The sequence below is a fragment of the Ovis canadensis genome, chromosome 1, assembly GCF_042477335.2.
Source record: "Ovis canadensis isolate MfBH-ARS-UI-01 breed Bighorn chromosome 1, ARS-UI_OviCan_v2, whole genome shotgun sequence".
NCBI lineage: Eukaryota > Metazoa > Chordata > Mammalia > Artiodactyla > Bovidae > Ovis > Ovis canadensis.
The window spans coordinates 55,125,536-55,148,454 of NC_091245.1; the positions used below are offsets into that span (position 1 = coordinate 55,125,536).

The 22,919-nt window shown below is 37.8% G+C and overlaps 1 protein-coding gene and 1 non-coding gene across 2 annotated transcripts in view; both read left to right on the plus strand.

Moving 5' to 3' along the window:
* Nucleotides 1–22,919, plus strand: part of MIGA1 (mitoguardin 1) — a 76,422-nt gene that overhangs the window by 22,234 nt on the left and 31,269 nt on the right. Inside the window, exons 6-7 of the mRNA XM_069595148.1 lie at nucleotides 2,139–2,272; nucleotides 3,023–3,146. Of these exons, the coding sequence (XP_069451249.1) occupies nucleotides 2,139–2,272; nucleotides 3,023–3,146 (258 nt within the window). The remainder of the gene's footprint in view (nucleotides 1–2,138; nucleotides 2,273–3,022; nucleotides 3,147–22,919) is intronic.
* LOC138431372 (U6 spliceosomal RNA) lies at nucleotides 12,977–13,079 on the plus strand. Its single transcript, XR_011253638.1, has one exon. It is a non-coding gene; the product is annotated as a U6 spliceosomal RNA (small nuclear RNA).

Here is a 22,919-nt window from a genome sequence, read left to right on the forward strand (position 1 = left end):
GTAATCTTCCCGTGTTAAGATTCTTAATCACAGCCACAAAGACTGTCTTATATGGTAACATTTGCAAGTTCCATGTACTGGGAACCGTCTTTGGGTGGTCATATTACACTCACCTAACCTCATCTGCTGACTTCTATCTAATGAATCAATCAAAATGCACTGAAAGGAGCCTTTTATCTAGCTATCATTTGTATTCTTCCTATATTTAGGAAGGATTTTACATAGAAAGGGGCCACTGTTTACAGCTAGAACATAAGAATGTCTAGAAAGTTTCACTGGAGCCCAGAAAGAGGACCAGAGTCCTTAATACTGAGTCAGACTCAAATACTTTTTCAAATCCTTGCCTGTGTTCCTCTATACTCTATTTCAGGCTATATTCCTTTTAAGGGAAATGCATGCTAACTGAAAAATAAAACCAAAGAAGTCTTGTGGTCCTAACCAGTGAGCAGTAAGAGGGTGATGAGTTGGCAGAAGGACTGTGTGCCTTCCTCGCACTTTAGAATCAGTCGTTAAAGATGCTGTCATCTGCTGTGGCACACTGGGTTCCCCTGCCCTTGGCGAAGGATGTAAGAGTAGTTCTTCTGCTACCTTTTCCGAAGTTTCCAAGAATTAAGCTCACTGTGCTTCTAGATTTAACTATGCCTAGTGAACCTACTTTGGTCACTTCATAGGAATATTGAGAGAGTTGAAGAGAAAGAGAGCAAAGCTAGAGAAGGTGTAGGGAGTCTCAGTGTCATAGAATTAGGATTGGTAGGAAATACTGTTTCAATTCTGTTACAAAATTGCTGATATGTGACAGTTGGGCCATGTTCTGCAGTGAGGTGAGACACAGTACTTCCTGAGAGGCACCTTTTTCCTTTGGGCACTCTGGCATTAAATAATTCTTCCTTATTTTAGCTAAAATAATCAGAGGGGCGTAGAGGGGATGGAGTGAGAAAAGGATGAAGGAATGAGAATTACATAGCTTAGAAAAAGGAAGTCTTTTAAGTGTATAACTTTTTTTAGAAGGAAGATCCAGTCAATATTCTTTGCTACAGAAAATGAAACAAAGGAAAAACCTACATTTCATTCATAGAACATTTTATTTGTTTAGAGTAGTAGATTCTCTAGATAACCGAAGAAATGATTTTTGAGGACAGGTGTTCTGTTAACTCCTGGAGAAGGGAATGGCAACCCACTCCAGTATTCTTGCTTGGAGAATCCTTATGGACAGAGGAACCAGAGCTGCAGTCCATGAGGTCAAGAGAGTCAGACACAACTGAGTGATTAACATACATTCTCTTAACTACCATATCTTAAAAACAGACTTGGCCAGATTCTTAAGCAGCTTTTAAAGATTGTTTACTTTTATATGTCTGGAGAAATTGAGCTTTTGAAATATTTTGGTTTTGTTTGAAGCACATAATTATTTTGGTAAGCTTTTTTTTTTTTTTTTGGAAAAAATTTGAAGAAAAAGAGCCATATAATCACTTATTTTTTCCACAAAAGCTTTCTCTAAGCAGGGATATGAAATTCCTACTTGGACTATAACCTTTTATGGATTCTTCTTGTTTATTTTTAACTCTGGTCCAGCACTTTATCCATCCAAGTCAGCAAGTTGGTGTCATAGTGGATTAAGACACCTTTTGGTGGAAAAAAGATAGAAAAGACATTATTCTAGACTTCTGTGCTATTATTTTTCTTCTTAGCTTTGCTTTCTTCTTCTGAAAGCCTCTTATAAACCTTGTAGTTTCTTCTCAACTAGTTTTTCTATTTGCCTATCAGTTTTTAATTTAGAGGGATATTTTGAAAGATAGTTCTGTGACTATAAAAATTAGGTATTATTGTTGGGACTTTTGATGAATCCATGATATTGTTATGGAAAAATTCCAATCACTGTATGCATTTGACTTACTAGTTTTTAAAAAGGAAAAACACATCAGTCATTTCTCCCTTATTGTTGGTTGAGTGGAACTGTAGACCTGGAATATATTAGGATATTAAGATTCTACTAAGAAGGACTCTGGTGGTCTGGTGGTTAAGACTCTGCACTCCACTGCAGGGGGTGTGAGTTATCCCTGGTCGGGGAATTAAGATCCCATAAGCTGCGTGGCATGGCCAAAAAAAATAAATAAAATTGTTCTGTTCTTAATTTTTAGGTATGGAATTGTTTGAAGAGGCATTGCGTCGATGGGAACAGGCTCTAACTTTTCGAAATAGACAGGCTGAAGATGAAGCCTGTGGTTCCATTAAATTGGGTGCAGGAGACGCCATTGCAGAAGAGAGTATTGATGTAAGAGAGACTTATTTGGGAGCGGTCTTCATAATATTGGAACAGTTTAGCTATTTTTAATGTTGATTCAGTGTCCTTGATTTCCGTGGCATTTAACAGAACTTTTTATTTTTTTCTCCTTTGGGATTTGTGTAGGGATATTTCTCACTGGGCTCTTCCTGTTCAGTTAGCTGTTAAATCTCAAATTTGCAATTCATCATTTCATGATTTTCTAAGAATATATAGAATTAAGCAGGTATGATTTCTGAAGGAATTTTTTAACCTCTGCTTTGTGCTTTGGGTTGAATTAAGTGCCATTATATTCATATAGTCATGTAGAGTCATGTAGAGACTGTTATTTATTGATCATCGTCTAGGCTAATGATTTTCAAAGTTGAGCATGCATCACAAGCCTCTGAAGGGCTTATTAAGAAACAGACTTGGGGGCCCCACCTCCAGAGTTTCTAATTCACTTCTAATTTGTATTTCTAACGAGTTTCCAGGTAATACTGATGCTCCTGATTAGGGACCTTACATTGAGAAACTCTGATCTAGTCCAACTCAATTATACAGAGTACGAAATAGAGATGATTCTATGTGAGGCACAGCCAGAACTCAGGCCCCCTGACTTCTATCACAGTATTCTCACCACCCAACCAATAGTTTTTTAAATAACATTCTTCACTTTTCTTTCATTTAAAAGTGGAAAATGTGTAGAATTTTAACATTAACATCTAATACTTGCTGTGTGTATGTGTTCTCTCCTTGTAGGATATTATTAGTACTGAATTTATCCATAAACTTGAATCTCTGTTGCAAAGAGCATATCGTCTCCAAGAGGAGTTTGAAGCTACCTTGGGGGCATCTGATCCTAATTCCCTTGTTAATGATACTGGTAAGGTGGTTATTTTATGTGGTTTTTTATGGAATGTGTCTTTTTATTTTATATTCTTGAAATCATTCGCTAAAGTGTATTAATATGGTTACTACTGTTTAGAAGATAGCCAAGAGATAAACAGTTCTATCATATTTATTGGTTTTTCTCTTTTCAGTTTAACTTTGCAAGTGAACTTACTGATACAAATTCAAGTACTTACCATAGATAGGATTGTAACATTATTTTAAAATTACATTCCAGCTGAAAGAATCCCAGTTAAAGCGTTGGAGGGTGGAAAAAAAATAATAATATGAGAGAGAGACATGCTACCTCAGAAATGGTCATGTAGCTCATGACTTACATTTAAAGTATTTTAAGTAATTTTATTTCTTGTCCCTGTTTTAGTTGCAGGCTACATTTTGATGTAAGTAGTCAATACATATATCATCATATACCATTACATTTGTTTCCTACTTTAAAGAGAAAAGAACTTTGAATAGACTTCTTAAGTGAAGTCTTCTAAGGAGTAATGATTAAAACTGCTTCTGGGAGTAGTCATTAGGATTCTGGGCTTTCACTGTGATGGCCCAGGTTCAATCCCGGTCAAGGAACTGAAGGCTGCCCAGTGCAGCTGAAAAAAAAAGAGAGAGAGAGAGAGAGAGAGAGAGAGAGACAGAGTGAGAAAAAAAAATTGCTTCCTTGACTTACTGTCTTAAAAATTTTTTCATTAGCCTTGAGTGTTTTTTAATAGTTTCTCTACTCTTGGCATAGGTATAAGATTTTTGACATATAGAGATTATTGGCCAGAAAAAAAAAAGATAATATTTATGTCAACAAATAGAATTTGTCAAAGCTTTCTATATATATACATAGGTATATATTTATACAGTTTCTTTTGTAACTTATTAGAATGGTATTTGTGACAATAAGTTGGAAAAAGAACAAAGAGAAGGATTTTTAAAAGAAGACAGATGTAAAAGTGGAAATGGAACAACTAGAAAAGATAGCAAAGTGGATAAGCAGCAAAGAAAGCCACAGAGAAAAAGAAGTAGGAAAAATTTATAAATATGAGGAAGGGGGCCTGAGACTATTCATGTTTTATTTTAGGAAAGTTGTGCTTGCCCTCACTCTTCTAATCTTCTGCCTGCAGTTTCTGTCTGACTTCATGATAAGGATCAGGTAGATGTGTTGTTGTATGCTTATTAGTCTCCTAATATACGTCTCAGATGTTGTTCTGTTTGGCATGCCCAGAGTTTCTTTTTCCTACTGATCATAGCAGTTGGTGGAATCCATCTCTCATTTCTTCAGGTTATCAGTTATAAAAGGTTTTTGGGGTACTGCTCAGAGGGTCTGTGTTGGGCTTACATTGCATCTGGCCAAGAAGACCTCTAGGCAGATGGTTTGATTTCTGAGGCTTCAAGTTGTTTCTGAGGAATTGTTGTTAATTTGGAACTCTAAATGGGTAGGATTTCTAGAGTGGGACCCATAGTCCACCCATCCTTTCGGTTAGCTTAGGTTTGTAGTAAGTTCCTGACCCCACCCATGTCTTAACTTGAGCTGTCAATGACTATTTGGCTGGCTGGCTTTGCCTTTTCTCTGCAGCCTAAGAGTGCCTTGGCCTCTTACTGCCCTGGAGACTCCAGTTGACATGATGCTGTTATATTTTGTTCCTTCTTGGGAATTATTTGAATATTTTGTTATTGCAAGTTTCCATTTTGGAACTTCTGGACTGAAAGAGCTGAATCTATGGCCAGAACTCCAGTAAGGGAGTACTTCTGTTATATCTGTTATTTGCTATTAATCAGGATTGCTCAGAAGTCATTTAACTGTCCTCATCCCCTAAATCCAAATTCATTTTTCGCATTTGATATATATTAATGATAGGCAACTTATTAATAGTCATAAATGAAGAGAGATTAACAAATGCCTTCAGAGGCTCAGGGGTGAACTTTAACCAAGTATTGATCTGACTTCAGTGAGTACTTTATCATTTTGGAATTTGCTTTGTCTTATTTGATAAAAATTAATTTTTTTTTTCTTGCTAAGAATTTGATTGGTTTTCAAGGTTGGACGATTTTTTTTTTAGCAGCAGTCATCTAATTCATCTCCGTTCCCCTGAGCTTAATATCTAACAATTACCATTGTTTGCATGTCATGTTCTAGGGTCTTTGCTATGGCCCATGGTTCCTTTTCTGGGTCAGGCACAATTCTGAGTAAAAACCATCTCACTTAGTCCTCACAACAGCTTTTATGAGATAATTATTTAGTTATCATCCTCATTTTTCAGATGGGGAGAGAGATACACAGGTATTAAGTCACTTCCGCAGAGTTACACAGTGACAGAGCTTAGACTTGGACCCAGACAGCTGACTCTTGAGTCCAAAAGCCACCGTGCTGTATTGCCTCCCCACTTAAGAGGACAGGTGTGTTCTTTGGATTGGAAGACTGACTGAACTCTCTGTGGCATAGTTCTCTATAAGAAATGTTGTTCTGAAGCTTGTAGTCTGGAATCTCCACAGCTGCCGAAGTAAGGAACCTTATTTTTGGTAGTGGTATCATTTATTTTGTATGGATCTTCCTTTCCTAGAAATTGATTTCTTCCTCCGTATCTACCTGGGGATCTGCATTAACTCATGTGTCTTTCCTCCTCTCTTAGGCTCTCAAGGCAGTCTAGAGAGATTTAACTCATTTTATAGAAAGAAGTTGTCAAGGTTTAATCCAGGAACTCATGGAGTGATCTACTCGATTTAACTGAGGGAATAGGGGGAGAGGGCCCAACTGTGCCAACTGAATTTAGCGTATTGCTTTAATAAGTTACTCTAATGGATTACCTTTTGGCCCTTATCTGTATAATGACTAAAAATACAGATTGTAGATTCAGACTGATGGAGTCCAAATTCTAGATTCACTATTTATTATTTATGTTATTATATAACTTGTCTAAGCTTCAGCTTCTTTATCTGAAAAATGGGTATATCTTACTTAACAAAATAATTATGAGAATTAAATTATAAAACAAATATAAAGACCAGGGAATAGGGTAGCAATATTTATTGGCTTGGAGTTTGGAACTTCTCTAACACACCAAGGAAGATGATTTTTGCCTCTAGGATAATTGGGCTATGGTTTTTTAGGATCTGCTTGAGTCTCCATTGGCTAATTTCAAGGTATTCTCTAAAAATTCTGGTCTGATGATACCTTTTCCATGTTTTCCAGTGATGCTGTTATTTTCTTCCTGTCTTTTGTTGGTTTGTTTGTTTGCACCATGTGGCTTGATTGAATCCATACCCTTGGCAGTTCAAGTGGGGAGTTCCAACCACTGGACTGCCAGGTCTCCCGCATTGCAGGCAGACGCTTTACCATTTGAGCCACCAGGGAAGCCCATCGAAAGGAGAAGTAGATCCTTATGCTCTGGCATGCTGAACAGAAATTCTGAACATTAGAATTACAGAGCCTAAGGACTATATTAGTTTGGGGGTTTTTTGCTTTGCTTTATTTATTAATTTTTGGCTGCTCTGGGTCTCTGGCGCTGCACATGGGCTTCTCTGGTTGTCACGAGTGGGGACTACTTTCTAGTTGTGCACGGGCTGCTCATTGTGGTGGCTTCCCTTGTGGAACACGGGCTCTAGGCGCGGGCTCCATAGTTACGGCTCACAGGGGTTGGTTGCCCTGTGGCTGTGGAATCTTCCCAGACAGGGATGGAACCCATGTTTCCCTGTACTGGCAGGCAAATTCTTAACCCCTGGACTACCAGGGAAGTCCCTACATTAACTAACACTGCTAATGTTGAGCTAATGGTAAGCTGAAACTTAAGTTCTTTGTTGTTATTGTTAGCTATGTTATTTTTAAGTCACTTCTTCCCTCATTTGTTCCTGTGTAGTTGTTTCTTTGGACGCAAGCTTTTAGATGTTGTGTTTATTTTTCCTATTCAGTACTAAATTGTCCTATCTCCAGTCATCATCCTGAATTAAGATAGATTTAGATTTTACATCCCTCTCAGCTTTCTATCACTTTCTCCTTTGTTCAGTTTGGTCTTCTTGGTCATCAAGGCTCTCATTGAAACTATTAACAAAACATGTTTAAAGCAAAACTTGTTTCCCTTTATTTACAACTTTTGACACAAAATGAATGGATTTTCCATGCCAGGAAATTCTCCAGTTCTCTGTGGACACCGGTTGGGGTGTCCTGCAATTAATTCCCTTCAGTCAAACACTTAAATACCCAGTGTTAGTGCAGACTCCACAGATTAAGGGCTTATCTCACAAGAGTGCCCCCCGCTCATATGCCAGTTGCAAAGCCAAACCTCTCATGCTTCTGACCAGTGTTTTTACTGTAAATCACAGGTTCCCACCAATCCCTCCTTAGGCTTGATAGTTTACTATTGATAGGATGGCTTACAGAATTTTGAGAAATACTACTTTCTATTACTTATTTATTATGAAAGATATAATTAAGCAACAGTCAAGTGGAAGACATGCATAGGGCAAGGTATGGGAAATGGGTGTAGAACTTTCATACCCTCTCCAGACACAGCACTCTCCTTGCACCTGGATATGTTCACCAACCTGGAGCTCTCTAAACTCTGTTGTGTTCTTATGGAGGTTCCATTATGTAGGCTCAGTTGATTAAGTCATCAGCTATTGGCAATTAACTTAATTCTCGGCCTTTCTCCCTTTAGGGGTCAGGGTTGGAGTTGAAAGTTCCAATTTTCTTTCTTTTTAATTTATTATTATTATTATTTTTGACTGTGCTGGGTCTTCATTGCTACACAGGCTTCTCTCTAGTTGTGGTGAATGGGGCTACTCTAGCTGTGATGTGTAGACTTCTCATTGGGATGGCTTCTCTTATGGACTGTGGGCTCTAACATACACAGGCTTCGGTAGTTGCGGCTGCCAGGCTCAAGAACACAGGTTTAGTAGTTGTGACGCACAGGCTTAGTTACTCCACAGCATATGAGATCTTCCCAGATCAGGGGCCGAACCCATGTCTCCTGCATTGGCAGGCCTATTCTTTTCTATTTTTTTTTAGTTTTTTATTTTTTTAATTTTAAAATCTTTAATTCTTACATGTGTTCCCAAACATGAACCCCCCTCCCACCTCCCTCCCCATAACATCTCTGTGGGTCATCCCCATGCACCAGCCCCAAGCATGCTGTATCCTGCGTCAGACATAGACTGGCGATTCAATTCTTACATGATAGTATACATGTTAGAATGCCATTCTCCCAAATCATCCCACCCTCTCCCTCTCCCTCTGAGTCCAAAAGTCCGTTATACACATCTGTGTCTTTTTTCCTGTCTTGCATACAGGGTCGTCATTGCCATCTTTCTAAATTCCATATATATGTGTTAGTATACTGTATTGGTGTTTTTCTTTCTGACTTACTTCACTCTGTATAATCGGCTCCAGTTTCATCCATCTCATCAGAACTGATTCAAATGAATTCTTTTTAACGGCTGAGTAATACTGCATTGTGTATATGTACCAAAGCTTTCTTATCCATTCATCTGCTGATGGACATCTAGGTTGTTTCCATGTCCTGGCTATTGTAAACAGTGCTGTGATGAACATTGGGGTACATGTGTCTCTTTCAATTCTGGTTTCCTCGGTGTGTATGCCCAGAAGTGGGATTGCTGGGTCATAAGGTAGTTCTATTTGCAATTTTCTAAGGAATCTCCACACTGTTCTCCATAGTGGCTGTACTAGTTTGCATTCCCACCAACAGTGTAGGAGGGTTCCGTTTTCTCCACACCCTCTCCAGCATTTATTGCTTGCAGATTTTTGGATCGCAGCCATTCTGACTGGTATGAAGTGGTACCTCATTGTGGTTTTGATATGCATTTCTCTGATAATGAGTGATGTTGAGCATCTTTTCATGTGTTTGTTAGCCATTTGTATGTCTTCTTTGGAGAAATGTTAGTTCTTTGGCCCATTTTTTGATTGGGTCATTTATTTTTCTGGAATTGAGCTGCATAAGTTGCTTGTATATTTTTGAGGTTAGTTGTTTGTCAGTTGCTTCATTTGCTGTTATTTTCTCCCATTCAGAAGGCTGTCTTTTCACCTTGCTTATATTTTCCTTTGTTGTGCAGAAGCTTTTAATTTTAATTAGATCCCATTTGTTTATTTTTGCTTTTATTTCCAGAATTCTGGGAGGTGGATCATAGAGGATCCTGCTGTGATTTATGTCTGAGAGTGTTTTTCCTATGTTCTCCTCTAGGAGTTTTATAGTTTCTGGTCTTACATTTAGATCTTTAATCCATTTTGAGTTTATTTTTGTGTGCGGTGTTAGAAAGTGATCTAGTTTCATTCTTTTACAAGTGTTTGACCAGTTTTCCCAGCACCACTTGTTAAAGAGATTGTCTTTACTCCATTGTATATTCTTGCCTCCTTTGTCAAAGATAATGGGTCCATAGGTGCATGAATTTATCTCTGGGCTTTCTATTTTGTTCCATTGATCTATATGTCTGTCTTTGTGCCAGTACCATACTGTCTTGATGACTGTGGCTTTGTAGTAGAGCCTAAAGTCAGGCAAGTTGATTCCTCCAGTTCCATTCTTATTTCTCAAGATTGCTTTGGCAATTCGAGGTTTTTTGTATTTCCGCACAAATCTTGAAATTATTTGTTCTAGTTCTGTGAAAAATATGGCTGGTAGCTTGATAGGGATTGCATTGAAGGCAGGCCTATTCTTTACCACTGAGCTACCAGGGAAGCCCCAGAAGTTCTAGATTTCTAATCACAGGATTTGTTCCCTTGGTAAACATCCCCCATCCTCCAGGAGTCACGTCATGAGCATAATCTTTGGTTATAATTGAAAGGGACTTATGCATAGCACTGCTTTCACCCCATCACTCAGGAAATTCCAAGAGTTTTAGAAGTTTTACTGTCTCATTTTTTTCATGTTTATAAAGAGATCTTCAGTTCAGTTCAGTCACTCAGTCGTGTCCAACTCTTTGCGACCCCATGAATCGCAGCACGCCAGGCCTCCCTGTCCATCACCAACTCCCGGAGTTCACCCAACCTCATGTCCATCGAATCAGTGATGCCATCCAGCCATCTCATCTTCTGTCGTCCCCTTCTCCTCCTGCCCCCAATCCCTCCCAGCATCAGGGTCCCCTCCAATGAGTCAACTCTTCGCATGAAGTGGCCAAAGTACTGGAGTTTCAGCTTTAGCGTCAGTCCTTCCAATGAACACCCAGGACTGATCTCCTTTAGAATGGACTGGTTGGATCTCCTTGCAGTCCAAGGGACTCTCAAGAGTCTTCTCCAACACCACAGTTCTATTCTTCGGTGCTCAGCTTTCTTCACAGTCCAACTCTCACATCCATACATGACTACTGGAAAAACCATAGCCTTGACTAGATGAACCTTTGTTGGCAAAGTAATATCTCTGCTTTTAAATATGCTATCTAGGTTGGTCATAACATTTCTTCCAAGGAGTAAGCATCTTGTAATTTCATGGCTGCAGTCACCATCTGCAGTGATTTTGGAGCCCCCAAAAATAAAGTCTGACACTGTTTCCACTGTTTACCCATTTAATTCCCATGAAGTGATGGGACCAGATGCCGTGATCTTAGTTTTCTGAATGTTGAGCTTTAAGCCAACTTTTTCATTCTCCTCTTTCACTTTCATCAAGAGGCTTTTTAGTTCCTCTTCACTTTCTGCCATAGGGTGGTGTCATCTGCATGTCTGAGGTTATTGATATTTCTCCTGCCAATTTTGATTCCAGCTTGTGCTTTTTCTAGCCCAGCGTTTCTCATGATGTACTCTGCATATAAGTTAAATAAGCAGGGTGACAACATACAGCCTTGACGTACTCCTTTTCCTCTTTGGAACCAGTCTGTTGTTCCATGTCCAGTTCTAACTGTTGCTTCCCGACCTGCATACAGGTTTCTCAAGAAGCAGGTCAGGTGGTCTGGTATTCCCATCTGTTTCAGAATTTTCCAGTTTCTTGTGACCCACACAGTCAAAGGCTTTGGCATAGTCAATAAAGCAGAAATAGATGTTTTTCTGGAACTCTCTTGCTTTTTCGATGATCCACGGATGTTGGCAATTTGATCTCTGGTTCCTCTGCCTTTTCTAAAACCAGCTTGAACATCTGGAAGAAGAGATCTTAGGGTATTTTAATATATATCACGGCAAAATATATGTATCTACAAAATATATTTATCTACTTAACTAGTAATTTATAAGAAAATTAAATTTTTTTTGAAAAAGAGGCAGATAACAATTCACGGTTTGGGGCAATATTGTCAATGCTGAGATTTTTTTGCAGATAGGTATTTGCCATCAAGTATTCATGGCTGATTTTATACTCATTTGCAAATAAATAAACAAATCATTTTAGTTTTCAAAGGCACATATGTCAGATTTTATTGATACAAGAGCCTTAGGAAAACTTCCTTCACTAATTTGAGAATTCAGAATATACACAGGGACTCTACTTAATTTCACATTCTCTTGTACTGCTTATAGTAAGTAGTTTTCCATGTTAACATTGTGCACAAGTTTAGAGACACTTTAAATCCTCCCCAGCATGATCCTTTTAGTATGTTTAAAAGTGTCTTAGCATTTTTCTTTTTAGACAGTAGTGTGTTTGTTGAGAATAAATTGTATCTTCCCATTTGAGCAGATCCAAAAAACTTTTGTCAGTATTTGAGTTAGTTTAGGTAAGTGAAGGGCTTTCCTGATGGCTCAGCAGTAAAGAATCGACCTGCAATGCAAGAGACTCAGGTTCCATCCTTGGGTTGGGAAGATCCCCTGAAGGAGGCAATGGCCACCCCCTCCAGTATTCCTCCCTGGGAAATCCCGTGGACAGAGGATCTTGGCAGTCCATGGGGTCAGAAAGCATCATATGCACCTGAGTGACTGAGCACACACAAGTAAGTGAAGCTAATAAATCTAAGATTTAAATTTTAGAGTTTAAAAAAATGTATAGTATGATTCTAACACTGGATTGTAATAGTTGCAGGACTATATATTTACTAAAATTCATTGAATTGTACACTTAAAATGGGGAAGTTTTATGGTTTGTAAATTACACTTCAATAAAACTATTTAAAATACAGTATGATTCTGTTAACTAATTTTAAGTGATTTTTTTGTGTGTGAATTTGAAACAATACAAATAGCACTTTATACTACAAATTTTAAATAGTACAAATGTCAAGCAGTTTATGAATCTCTTAGTTTCAAAGCTGATGGACCTAGTGAATTACAAACCATGTTTACTCTAGGTGGTACCACTTCAGCTGGTAACAGTAATAGAGCATCATATGTTAATATCTAGAGAACCATACTGTTGTTTACATGCATGAGAACTGCTACAAATGGTTTTGGTGATTATTGTGCTGTTATTTTTACTTTTATTCTTAAATTTTATATTCTGTAATATTGTCATTCCAAGTGGGCATTACATGTGGTAAAGAAGCTCAAATAACTGCTGATGATCTTGCTGTTAATTTAGTACAGAGCATCCTGGAAGTATTGGAACCAATGCTAAGAAAATAAAAGAGCAGAATTGAATGAGGAGCCCTTTTATTTAAAAAAATGAAAAACTTCTGGGAACTTGGCTTTAAAATCTCAGTCTAGGGCACCCCTAAGCCAAGCTATCGTCTGTATTAAAATAGAAAATTATTTTTGGTGTTTGGGAAGGAAGTGATAGTGATACAAAAAACTTTACTACAGGTACTTTGTGTTTTTAAAGCGTTCTTAACAACTTAACATTCTTTAGTATATGTGCTGCTCACTTTGGCAGCCCACTCCAGTACTCTTGCCTGGAAAATTCCATGGACTGAGGAGCCTGGTAGGCTACAGTCCATGGGGTCGCAAAGATTCGGACATTCACTTTCACTTTTTCATTATTTTCACACTAAAATTGGAACAATACAGAGAAGATTAGCATGACCCCTGCGCAAGGATGACACACAAATTTGTGAAGCATTCTATATTTTTAATAGTCAAATTAATGAAAAGAAAACAACAGTAGCTAATACACTAATAAAAACTATGTGCTTAGTCGCTCAGTTGTATCTGACTCTTTGTGGCCTCATGACCTGTAGCCCACTAGCCTCCTGTGTCCATGGAATTTTCCAGGCAAGAATACAGAATGGGTTGCCATTTCCGACTCCAGGGGATCTTCCGACCCAGGGATTGAACCCGCGTCTCTTGGATCTTCTGCACTGGTAGGCAGATTCTTTACCAGTGCACCACCTAGGAAGCAATAAAAGCTATAAAAGCACACCCCCCCCAAAAAAAAATACACCCTGAAACAAACTACATTTCTCAGACTCCCTTGTCCTTCGGAATCTGAGTTTGGGTTTCACGAATGAGATAGATTCTTATCAGATTTGGAAAGCAAGAAGAGGCAGTGACCATCTTTCTATAAATTCTGTTTCTGATGATTGAGAATATTGTGGTTTTCCTGATAAGTATGCTATTTTATAGTAGAAAAAACTGGAGGAAATAAACCTTCACAGATTTAAAAAAATAGACCTTATTATAGTCACTTACTATGCTTTGAAACTATGCTTGGGAAAAGACATACAGCACAATAGTTGTAAGGTACTTTAGTGTCTGTTTACATTTATTCTTATAGGAATGTAGCTTTGAATTAGGTAGTATTTGAATTATGTTTCAAGGCATGAAATTGTATAAAATGTAACTACCTAAAAAAAAAATGTAACTGCCTGGTATTCTGTAATTCATCTTTTGTATTTCTGGACTGATATTTCCTTAACTGTTATGAATTAGTGAATCATCATTGGATATACTTCTGTATTTGCTCTTATACATCAAAAGTTTACTCCTGGCCTAAGCAGTCATTGTTTGTTCTGTTCTTCTGATTAAATAAAATGAAGATTTTAGTTCTCTGATTTAAAAAAAAAGTTTTCCTTCTTCACTTAGGAGAGACTGTTTAACGTTAAACGAAAGGTGTTGAAATCACTAGAGGGCAGCACATTTTATCTGAGAGTGGCACACCTATGACTCACAAATGCCATTCTGGGTTGTTCATAGCACTGGGAGTTAAATTTAGGTCACCACTCTTTCTGGCATGTTCCGTATACACCTGCTGCTGTAACTCATAGTGAGACAGAGCCAGGAGGTTATGCACAGAGACTTGAAAGAACATTAGTGTACGTTTCCATTTGAGTGTGGGTTCTTCTAGCTAACAGCACGTAGTTAACATTTATTCGCAGTTTCTCTTTTTCAGATAATCATTAAATTATAATTGTTAAACTATAATTTTGTTATTGTAATTTTTGAAGGCATACCCAAAAAACTCCAGTATGTTTTCAGTTGTAGACAGTATAGCTTAGTAGTTCAGGACATGGGCTTTGGAGTTAAACAAACATGGATTCAAATCCTGGTTCCACTACTCTTACTAGCTGTGAAACCTAAGTAGGCCTTGACCTTTCTTAGATTCATCTCCTTCATCTGTAAGCTGGAGGACTGCGTTAGGGTCAGCTTCACAGAACTGTGAAGATTAAGTGAGATAACATGCATGTTGTGTTCTAGCACTAGTACATGGTAAACACTTGTTGAGCATTCATACATATTCTCACATTTTTATGAGGCCTGTTCTAAGATTGTTTAAAAAATGCGTGGTTCATCCCCATAGAGTCCACCTAATGGATCTCCCACTCATATCAATCTGTTCTCTCAAGTGGCAAACTGTATTGTGTCCTTATCATTTCTTTGACATTCTTTTAGTTTGAAGCGTGTAAAATTTCCAGTATTTGATCCTATTTGCCCTATGAAACAAGCAATAAGATTAAATGCCATTGACTTATCACCCCTGTATGTATTCTTGTCCAGTTTATACATTTGACTCTTTCTTAGCTTGTTAGAAGATCAATCTTAATAGAAGATTAATCTTAAAATACAAATTTTATGTCCTGCTTGTTCCTGTAATTATTGCAGTTTTGAGGTTCAGTCATGTTGGTGTAGCAGAAACAAACTCATTTCTAATGCTTGGGAATTTACATGTGGTATCTTTTAAAGATATATGTTCCTTCTGTTACTGACATAAATTTTGTTTCTTTGTAATTAGTTCTCTGCATAAATCTTTCTTGAATAGGCTTTTATTTTAAAAAAATTCATGGTTACTGGCAGGTGATATCACATGTCCAAAACGTTTTTTACATGATATTTTTCAGTTATATTCCAGGAAGGATTTATTTATTTCTGGAAATTAATTTGACTTTTTCTCACAATAATAACATAAATTTCATTTCCTGAAACAAAGTATTTAGGCCATGTTCAAAGTTATTTATTTGGGAAGGTAAAAAAGATGCCCCTTATAAATCTTTTTCTTTGTGTTAGAAAATTGCCATCTGAAGGACAAATACTTTGTCAAAGTATTTATTCTAGATATAGCTAAGATTACTGATTTTCCTTGATTCTTAATCTTGCCGTATGGAAAGGAGGAAAGCAAAAAATGATAATGAATATACTCCTTGCCAGCACGTCCAGTTATCTAGTTCAGTTCAGTTCAGCTCAGTTGCATCTGACTCTTTGCGACCCCATGAATCACAGCACGTCAGGGCTCCCTGTCCATCACCAACTCCCAGAGTTCACTCAAACTCATGTCCATCGAGTCGGTGATGCCATCCAGCCATCTCATCCTCTGTCGTCCCCTTCTCCTCCTGCCCGCAATCCCTTCCAGCATCAGAGTCTTTTCCAATGAGTCAGCTCTTCGCATGAGGTGGCCAAGTACTGGAGTTTCAGCTTTAGCATCAGTCCTTCCAATGAACACCCAGGACTGATCTCCTTTAGGATGGACAGGTTGTATCTCCTTGCAACCCAAGGGACTCTCAAGAGTCTTCTCCAACACCACAGTTCAAAAGCATCAATTCTTTGGCGCTCAGCTTTCTTCACAGTCCAACTCTCACATCCATACATGACCACTGGAAAAACCATAGCCTTGACTAGACGGACCTTTGTTGGCAAAGTAACGCCTCTGCTTTAGAATATGCTATTTAGGAACTTTCCTTCCAAGGAATAAGCGTGTTTTAATTTCATGGCTGCAGTTACCATCTGCAGTGATTTTGGAGCCCCCCAAAATAAAGTCTGACACTGTTTCCACTGTTTCCCCGTCTATTTCCCATGAAGTGACGGGATGAGATGCTATGATCTTAGTTTTCTGAATGTTGAGCTTTAAGCCAACTTTTTCACTCTCCTTTCACTTTCATCAAGAAGCTTTTTAGTTCCTCTTCACTTTCTGCCATAAGGGTGGTGTCATCTGCATATCTAGTAAGTTCTGTCAGTTCTACCTCCTTAATATAGCTGTCATTTGTTCTCCTTTCTCTGCACTCTCATTATATTTTGCTTGGATTTAAGAATCCTCCAGTAGGGTTCCTACCTCCTGTCTCTCCCAACCCTTGAATCTGTACCTTGTTTCTGGAGTTATCGTCTTGATGCAAAACTCTCATCTTGTCACTCCCAGGTTCTTAGATCACTTTTTTGATTCTATTTGTTTTACTGTTTCCCATATATTCCAGCCAGACTATACCTTCCAAAACTGAAATTCTTCTCTAAGATTGTAGTTTTATAATCAACTCCAGGTTTTTAGTAAATTTTCCATAAATTTTTTCTTTTTTTTCTTTTTTACTGATACTCTTCTTTTGCATAGTTCAACATGCTGTGAATCATTTTTTTCTGCCTATTGTGGAATTGGTTAGAAGCTGATTTTTTTTAATGTATATTATTACTCCATTTTTTGTTTTAAGCATTTGGATAACTAGTGGCCTCAGTATCATTCATTGAATGAATGAGATGTTCTGTTCTTACTGATTTGAAATACACCCTCTCATATGTAAAGTTGTTTTTTATGTGTGTCTTCTCTGGACTCTGTTTTGTTCTGTTTATCTGTTTCTGCATTGGTTTCTAGTATCTTAATTACTATAGCTTTATGAAGTTTTATAATGAATCTGGATACCTGGTAGGATGAGTCAATTTACTGCTTTTTTAGAACTGTTTTGGCTATTTTTAAGCCCTTTGCTTTTCCCTGTGAAGTTTAGGACAGCTTGTCAAGCTTCATGAAAACGCCTCTTGGGATTTTGGTTATGTTAGGTCAACTTCATAAGCTGACCTAATATTATGAAAAATTTACTTCTTCATAATATTAATGTTTCTATCTACAAACATAATATGGCTCTTTATTTACTTAAATCTTATATGTCTTTCATAACTTTTTATGGTTTCTCCATACAGGTCTTATATATCTTTATTCCTAGGTCTCTTACAGTTTTGTTGTCATTGTACATGGTACATTTTCTGAATTTATTTTCTAATTTTTTATTACCGGTGTCCAAAATATTGTTGATATTTACATTTAAGTATTATCAGCAGTATTATCAGTGTTAACTCATATTAGTTGAGCCACCTGTAATTTGTCATGGGTTCTTTTGGAATTTTTATCTAGACCACATATCTGCAAATGATAGCCTGTTTATTTTCTTTCTTTTCAATCCTTGTGCTTTTTCCCAACCTTTGTGTGTTCCTTTCTTTCCTTTTTCCAGCCCTTCCCCCCCAGCTTACTGCTCTGGACAGATTCTTAGAGTCTTTTTGCCTCTGAAGAGCTGTTTACGAAGGAGGACTGTGAGCTAGCTGGCCTGCTGCACAGAATCGAAGGCTGTGCCTCTATTGCTGTAGCCTCCCAGTTAGGTGCAAGAGCATTTACGTAGGGACTTGTGAAGCCTGCTAAGGTGAATTACAGCTTAAAAGTGTGTGGTGACATGCAGATGAATTAAGGACTAAAGTGCCTGTTTTCAGGTTATTTGTGGTCTGATTGGCAAAGGAAGACTTACTTTTAGAAAGCAATTGTTATTGTTAGATATTGATATTGATATTGTTAGAAAGCAATATCATATAGATTAGTATAAACCTCAGTGAGCTATTATGTAAAACACAGAGCTTAAGATCCCTCTACAAAGCAGAAGATCCTTCTTTTATCTTTCCCACCTCCATTCTTTCCCATTCTTCCCAACTGAAGTGCCCTCAGCCTGCTTAAGAGCCTAAGATAAGAACTTAAAAGTAAACAGATCTGGTTTGAGACATGTGGTTATCTTTGTTTATCTGCTGCTGTTTTTACTGAATATCTTTGAAATTTATTTGGAGACTCATATATCATGAGTATCAGATATCTACAGTACTGTCTTCTTCATGATTATACTTTTCTCCTTTCAATTCAGTTCAGTTCAATTTCTCAGTCGTGTCCGACTCTTTGTGACCCCATGGAGTGCAGCACGCCAGGCCTCCCTGTCTATCACCAACTCCCAGAGTTTACTCAAACTCATGTCCATTGAGTTGGTGATGCCATCCAACCAGCTCATCCTCTGTGGTCCCCTTCTCCTCCCGCCTTCAGTCTTTCCCAGCATCAGGGTCTTTACCAGTGAGTCAGTTCTTTGAATTAGGTGGCCAAAGTGTTGGAGTTTCAGCTTCAGCATCGGTCTTTCCATTAATTTTGTAAGTTTTATGACATAGTTGTAGGGACTTGCCTGCAGTCCAGTGGTTAGGACTTTGCACTTCCACAGCAGCGTACCCATGTTCCATCTCTGGTTGGGAAGCAAAATGCACCATGTGGCCAAAAAAAAAAAAAAAAAGTGGCTGAAAATGAGTAGTAGATTCACAAATGTTTGTTTTAGTATTTTGATTCAAAATATTATACACACCTGACGGCACCCCACTCCAGTACTCTTGCCTGGCAAATCCCATGGATGGAGGAGCCTGGTAGGCTACAGTCCATGGGGTCACTAGGAGTCAGACACGACTGAGCAACTTCCCTTTCACTTCACTTTCCTGCACTGGAGAAGGAAATGGCAACTCGCTCCAGTGTTCTTGCCTGGAGAATCCCAGGGACGGGGGAGCCTGGTGGGCTGCTGTCTATGGGGTCACACAGAGTCGGACACGACTGAAGTGACTTAGCTGCAGCAGCAGCATGCTATGTATAGTTTTCGTACATATCAAATATTGTATAATAAAAGTATATATATCTATTGTATTAAACAGAAATTTATGTTATTTGAATTATTTTGGAAATAAAGTTAGACTTTAGTTGATCACAGCAACTAATGAGAGATTGGTAGACTATGTGATTAAAACCTGACACCAAGGAATGGTTTATATTTTAGGAGACTTTTCTTATCTTTATATCATGCAGAGTGTACACCATTACATGGTTTGGTAGTTTGTTTCTGTAACAGTGCATTCAGGAAGTAAGGTTATTTTTTACTCACTTTGCTAGACTATTAGGGCAGGACCAAAATGCTGAATTTAATACAAGTGTAAAAATAAACCTGATTAATGACAGATGAAGCTTGTTTACAGTTTCTTGGGCACATTATTTAGTTGATATGTTTTAGCAAACATAATTTAAGGAATCCGTGCTTTAGATCTCTTCTAAAATTAATTGGACTTTATAGTTTGCTTACATTTCTCTCTTTTTAAAATTGAAGTATAATTGAAGTAAAATTGATTTATAATATTGTGTTAATAACTGCTATACAGCAAATTCTTCCCAGGTAGTGTTAATGGTAAAGAACATGCCTGCCAATGCGGGGGACATAATAGAAACGGGTTCGATCCCTGGGACGGGAAGATTCCCTGGAGAAGGAAATGGCAACCCACTCTAATATTCTTGTCTGGGAAATCCTATGGACAGAGGAGCCTGGCGGCTCTAGTCCATGCAGTTGCAAAAAGTTGGAAATGATTGAAGCATAAGCACAGATACAGAAAATTATCTCAATTATACATATACACACACATATATATATATAACACACACATTCTTTTTCATTATGGTTTATCACAGAATATCCAATATAGTTCCCTGTGCTCTAAGTAGGACCTTGTTGTTTATCCATTCTGTGTATACTAGTTTGCGTCTGCTAATCCCAAATTCCCACGCCTACCCTCTCCCACCCCTCTCTCTTGGCACCGCCAGTCTATTCTCTATGTCCATGATTCTATTTCTGGTTCATATACAGGCTCATTTGTGTCATATTTTAGATTTCTCTTATAAGTGATAGCCTATGGTATTTGTCTTTCTGACTTACTTCACTTAATATGATAATCTCTAGTTGCATCCATGTTGCTGTATGTTCACAGTTTCTATAAAGAATAGTATGTGTTTGCAATAGCTGTGTTAGAAGGCAACTCTGAAGCCATGAGTTTGATAAGTGTTGATTTTTTTTGGCTAAAGCAAAGGACTTTAAAATTCTTTCATAGTGATGTGTACAAATAAATTATAAATTTAGCCCTTACAAACAAACCAGGAATTTTTGTAGCTTAACAGCATCACTGCATATTTCAGATATGTGTTTAGGGCTCTTTATAATCTATTTTTTTAATAGAATGAACTCACAATCTTAGGGCTGGAATATTTATTTAGTCAACATTTGATTTCCTGGTGTATGTCAAACACGGTATAAGACACTGGAGGGGCTAGAGTGAAGAAGGTCTCACTCTTGCTTTTAGGCAACCCAGAATCTGTCTTTGAAGATAAGCATTCATTTTTTTTTTATTTTAATAAAAATATACTGTAATAATGTGTTTAGAAGGTGCTCTGGAGGTGTCACACAGAAGTGTGCTTGAAGAAAGTCCATCAGGAATAGGAAAAAAGGGTGTTCCCAGTGGAGGGAACAACATGGGTCAAGGTGGAAATGAGGCCTTTTTAGGGAACTGTAAGTTGTTTGATACGTCTTGGGAACACATAAGTAAGAGAGTGGTGGGAAAGGAATCTAGAAAGGTGGGCAGAAGATAAATCTTGCAGGTCTTTGTTTTATACATTTAGGCCAAAGGGAGCCGCTGAGAATGATAAGAAGTCATTTAATTAAATTTACCTGTTTGCAGGAGATTGTGGGAGCATTTACTGATACAGTTTAAGTATTTTATCCATCTTTCTTTCTGCTTACTTATGCATAGGACTTCATTGAGACAGGGAAAATTAGGGATTTTTCCAGCCTAGTACTGACTGTTGAAGAAGGAAATGGCAGCTTTAAGACCTTGTCCCTTTCCTTCCATGCAGAATCACTGTGGTCAGAGGATAAACTCCCTGAGGGTTTATTTTTAGGAGGTGACACGAATTACAGGCTTAACCTGTATACTCAGACTTCTAAATATATATACTGAAAATTGCAGAGCACATGAGAAGTTTGCCCTGTAACTTCCTGTCATGCATTAAGGCTCATAATCCTAATTTCAAAATGTTTAACAATACTACAAAATGAAGTCTAACTGGTGTTATATATACAAGTCAGAACAGGTTCAGAGATGAAAGCAGTATAATGAAAATTGCTGGGGTGCCACATAAAAGGGAAATTCCTGCTTCTTGACTTTGCTTTTTACGTATTCTAGTTATATCTTACCCACTTGGATTTCGAAGTGCAGGACCTACGCTAACCCATCCAAGGCCTTTGTTTGATGTAGATAAAGGCCTATGTAGCCCCTTGGGAGTGGGCTTTCCTCATGGCTCAGAGAATCTGCCAATGCAGGAAATGTGGGAAGATCCCCAGAGACGGGAATGGCAACGTGCTTCAGTATTCCTGCCTGGGAAAGCCTATGGACAGAGGAGCCTGATAGGCTACAGTCCATGGGATTGCAAAAGAGTCAGACACGACTTACCAACTATACAACAACAGGCCCTTGGGAAGGGCACCTTTGTGATAAGAAAAAGGTTCATCTTCCAGGATAATATAGGCCCAAGATGTGGGCTGGAGTTCTGCCTGCCTTTTTCCCATTGACCAGGGACCTTTTGTGTAGTGTACAGATTGACTAGCGGTACTAGTGACCCCATTAAAGTCTCTATAACATCAGACCTACCCTTTATTACTTTTTGCCCTTTTGGTTATCCAGTTACTTCTCTCTTCTCCTAAAAAAAGATATAAAATGCTGTTATTCCTTTTTCTTTTTTCTGTTACTTGTTTTGCATCAGCAGCTGTATTCCCCAGTTAGGAAATCACAGTTGTTTCATTGGCCAATCATGGCATCTAAGAAGTTTTGATAAATAGGGAAAGCCAGAGACAACTGTTGTGGAAATATTGTTTGGAGTAGTGCCACAGTATGGGGCTGCTTTGTGCATGTGTCATTTCATATAGGCAAAATTGTGTACACGATAATAAAATAAGAATTGATTTGACTAGATAGCCTTTTGTTTTAGGAGATTTCGTTGTTATTCTTTTCAGTGTGAAGGCTCATCGAGGGAAAAATCAAGAAAATATCATGTTAGCTCACTTAATTCTTCCTCTTTCTGAAATTATGTTTTTTTTTCCTTCCAGTTTTATTGAACTATAATTGACGTATAGCACTATGTAAGTTTAAGGCATACAGAATAATGATTTGACTTACATACATCGTAAAATGATTACCACAGTAAGTTTAGCAAACACCCATCATCTCATATTGGTGCAAAATTAAAGAAACAGAAAAAGGTGTTTTTTCATTGTGATGTGAACTCTTAGGATTTACAGTCTTAACAGCATTCATATATAACATACAGCGGTGTTAATTATATTTATCATGTTGTACTTTACATAACTCGAAATTCGTATCTTTGACTACCTTCATCCAATTCCTCCCCACCATTGTTTTTGGTTTTTATATTCCACTTTGTTTTTAGTATTAAATGAGAATAAAAAATTATCCTCAGTATGGATGGAACAGATAGTCATACAGGGTAAACAACAGCAGTAATTTTCTAGATTTCTTAATTATTTTAACAGATTATAGAAGATTCTGGAAAATAGCTTGTCTTGTCAGCAGCAAACCTTTTCCACTTTTAATAAAACTGTAGAA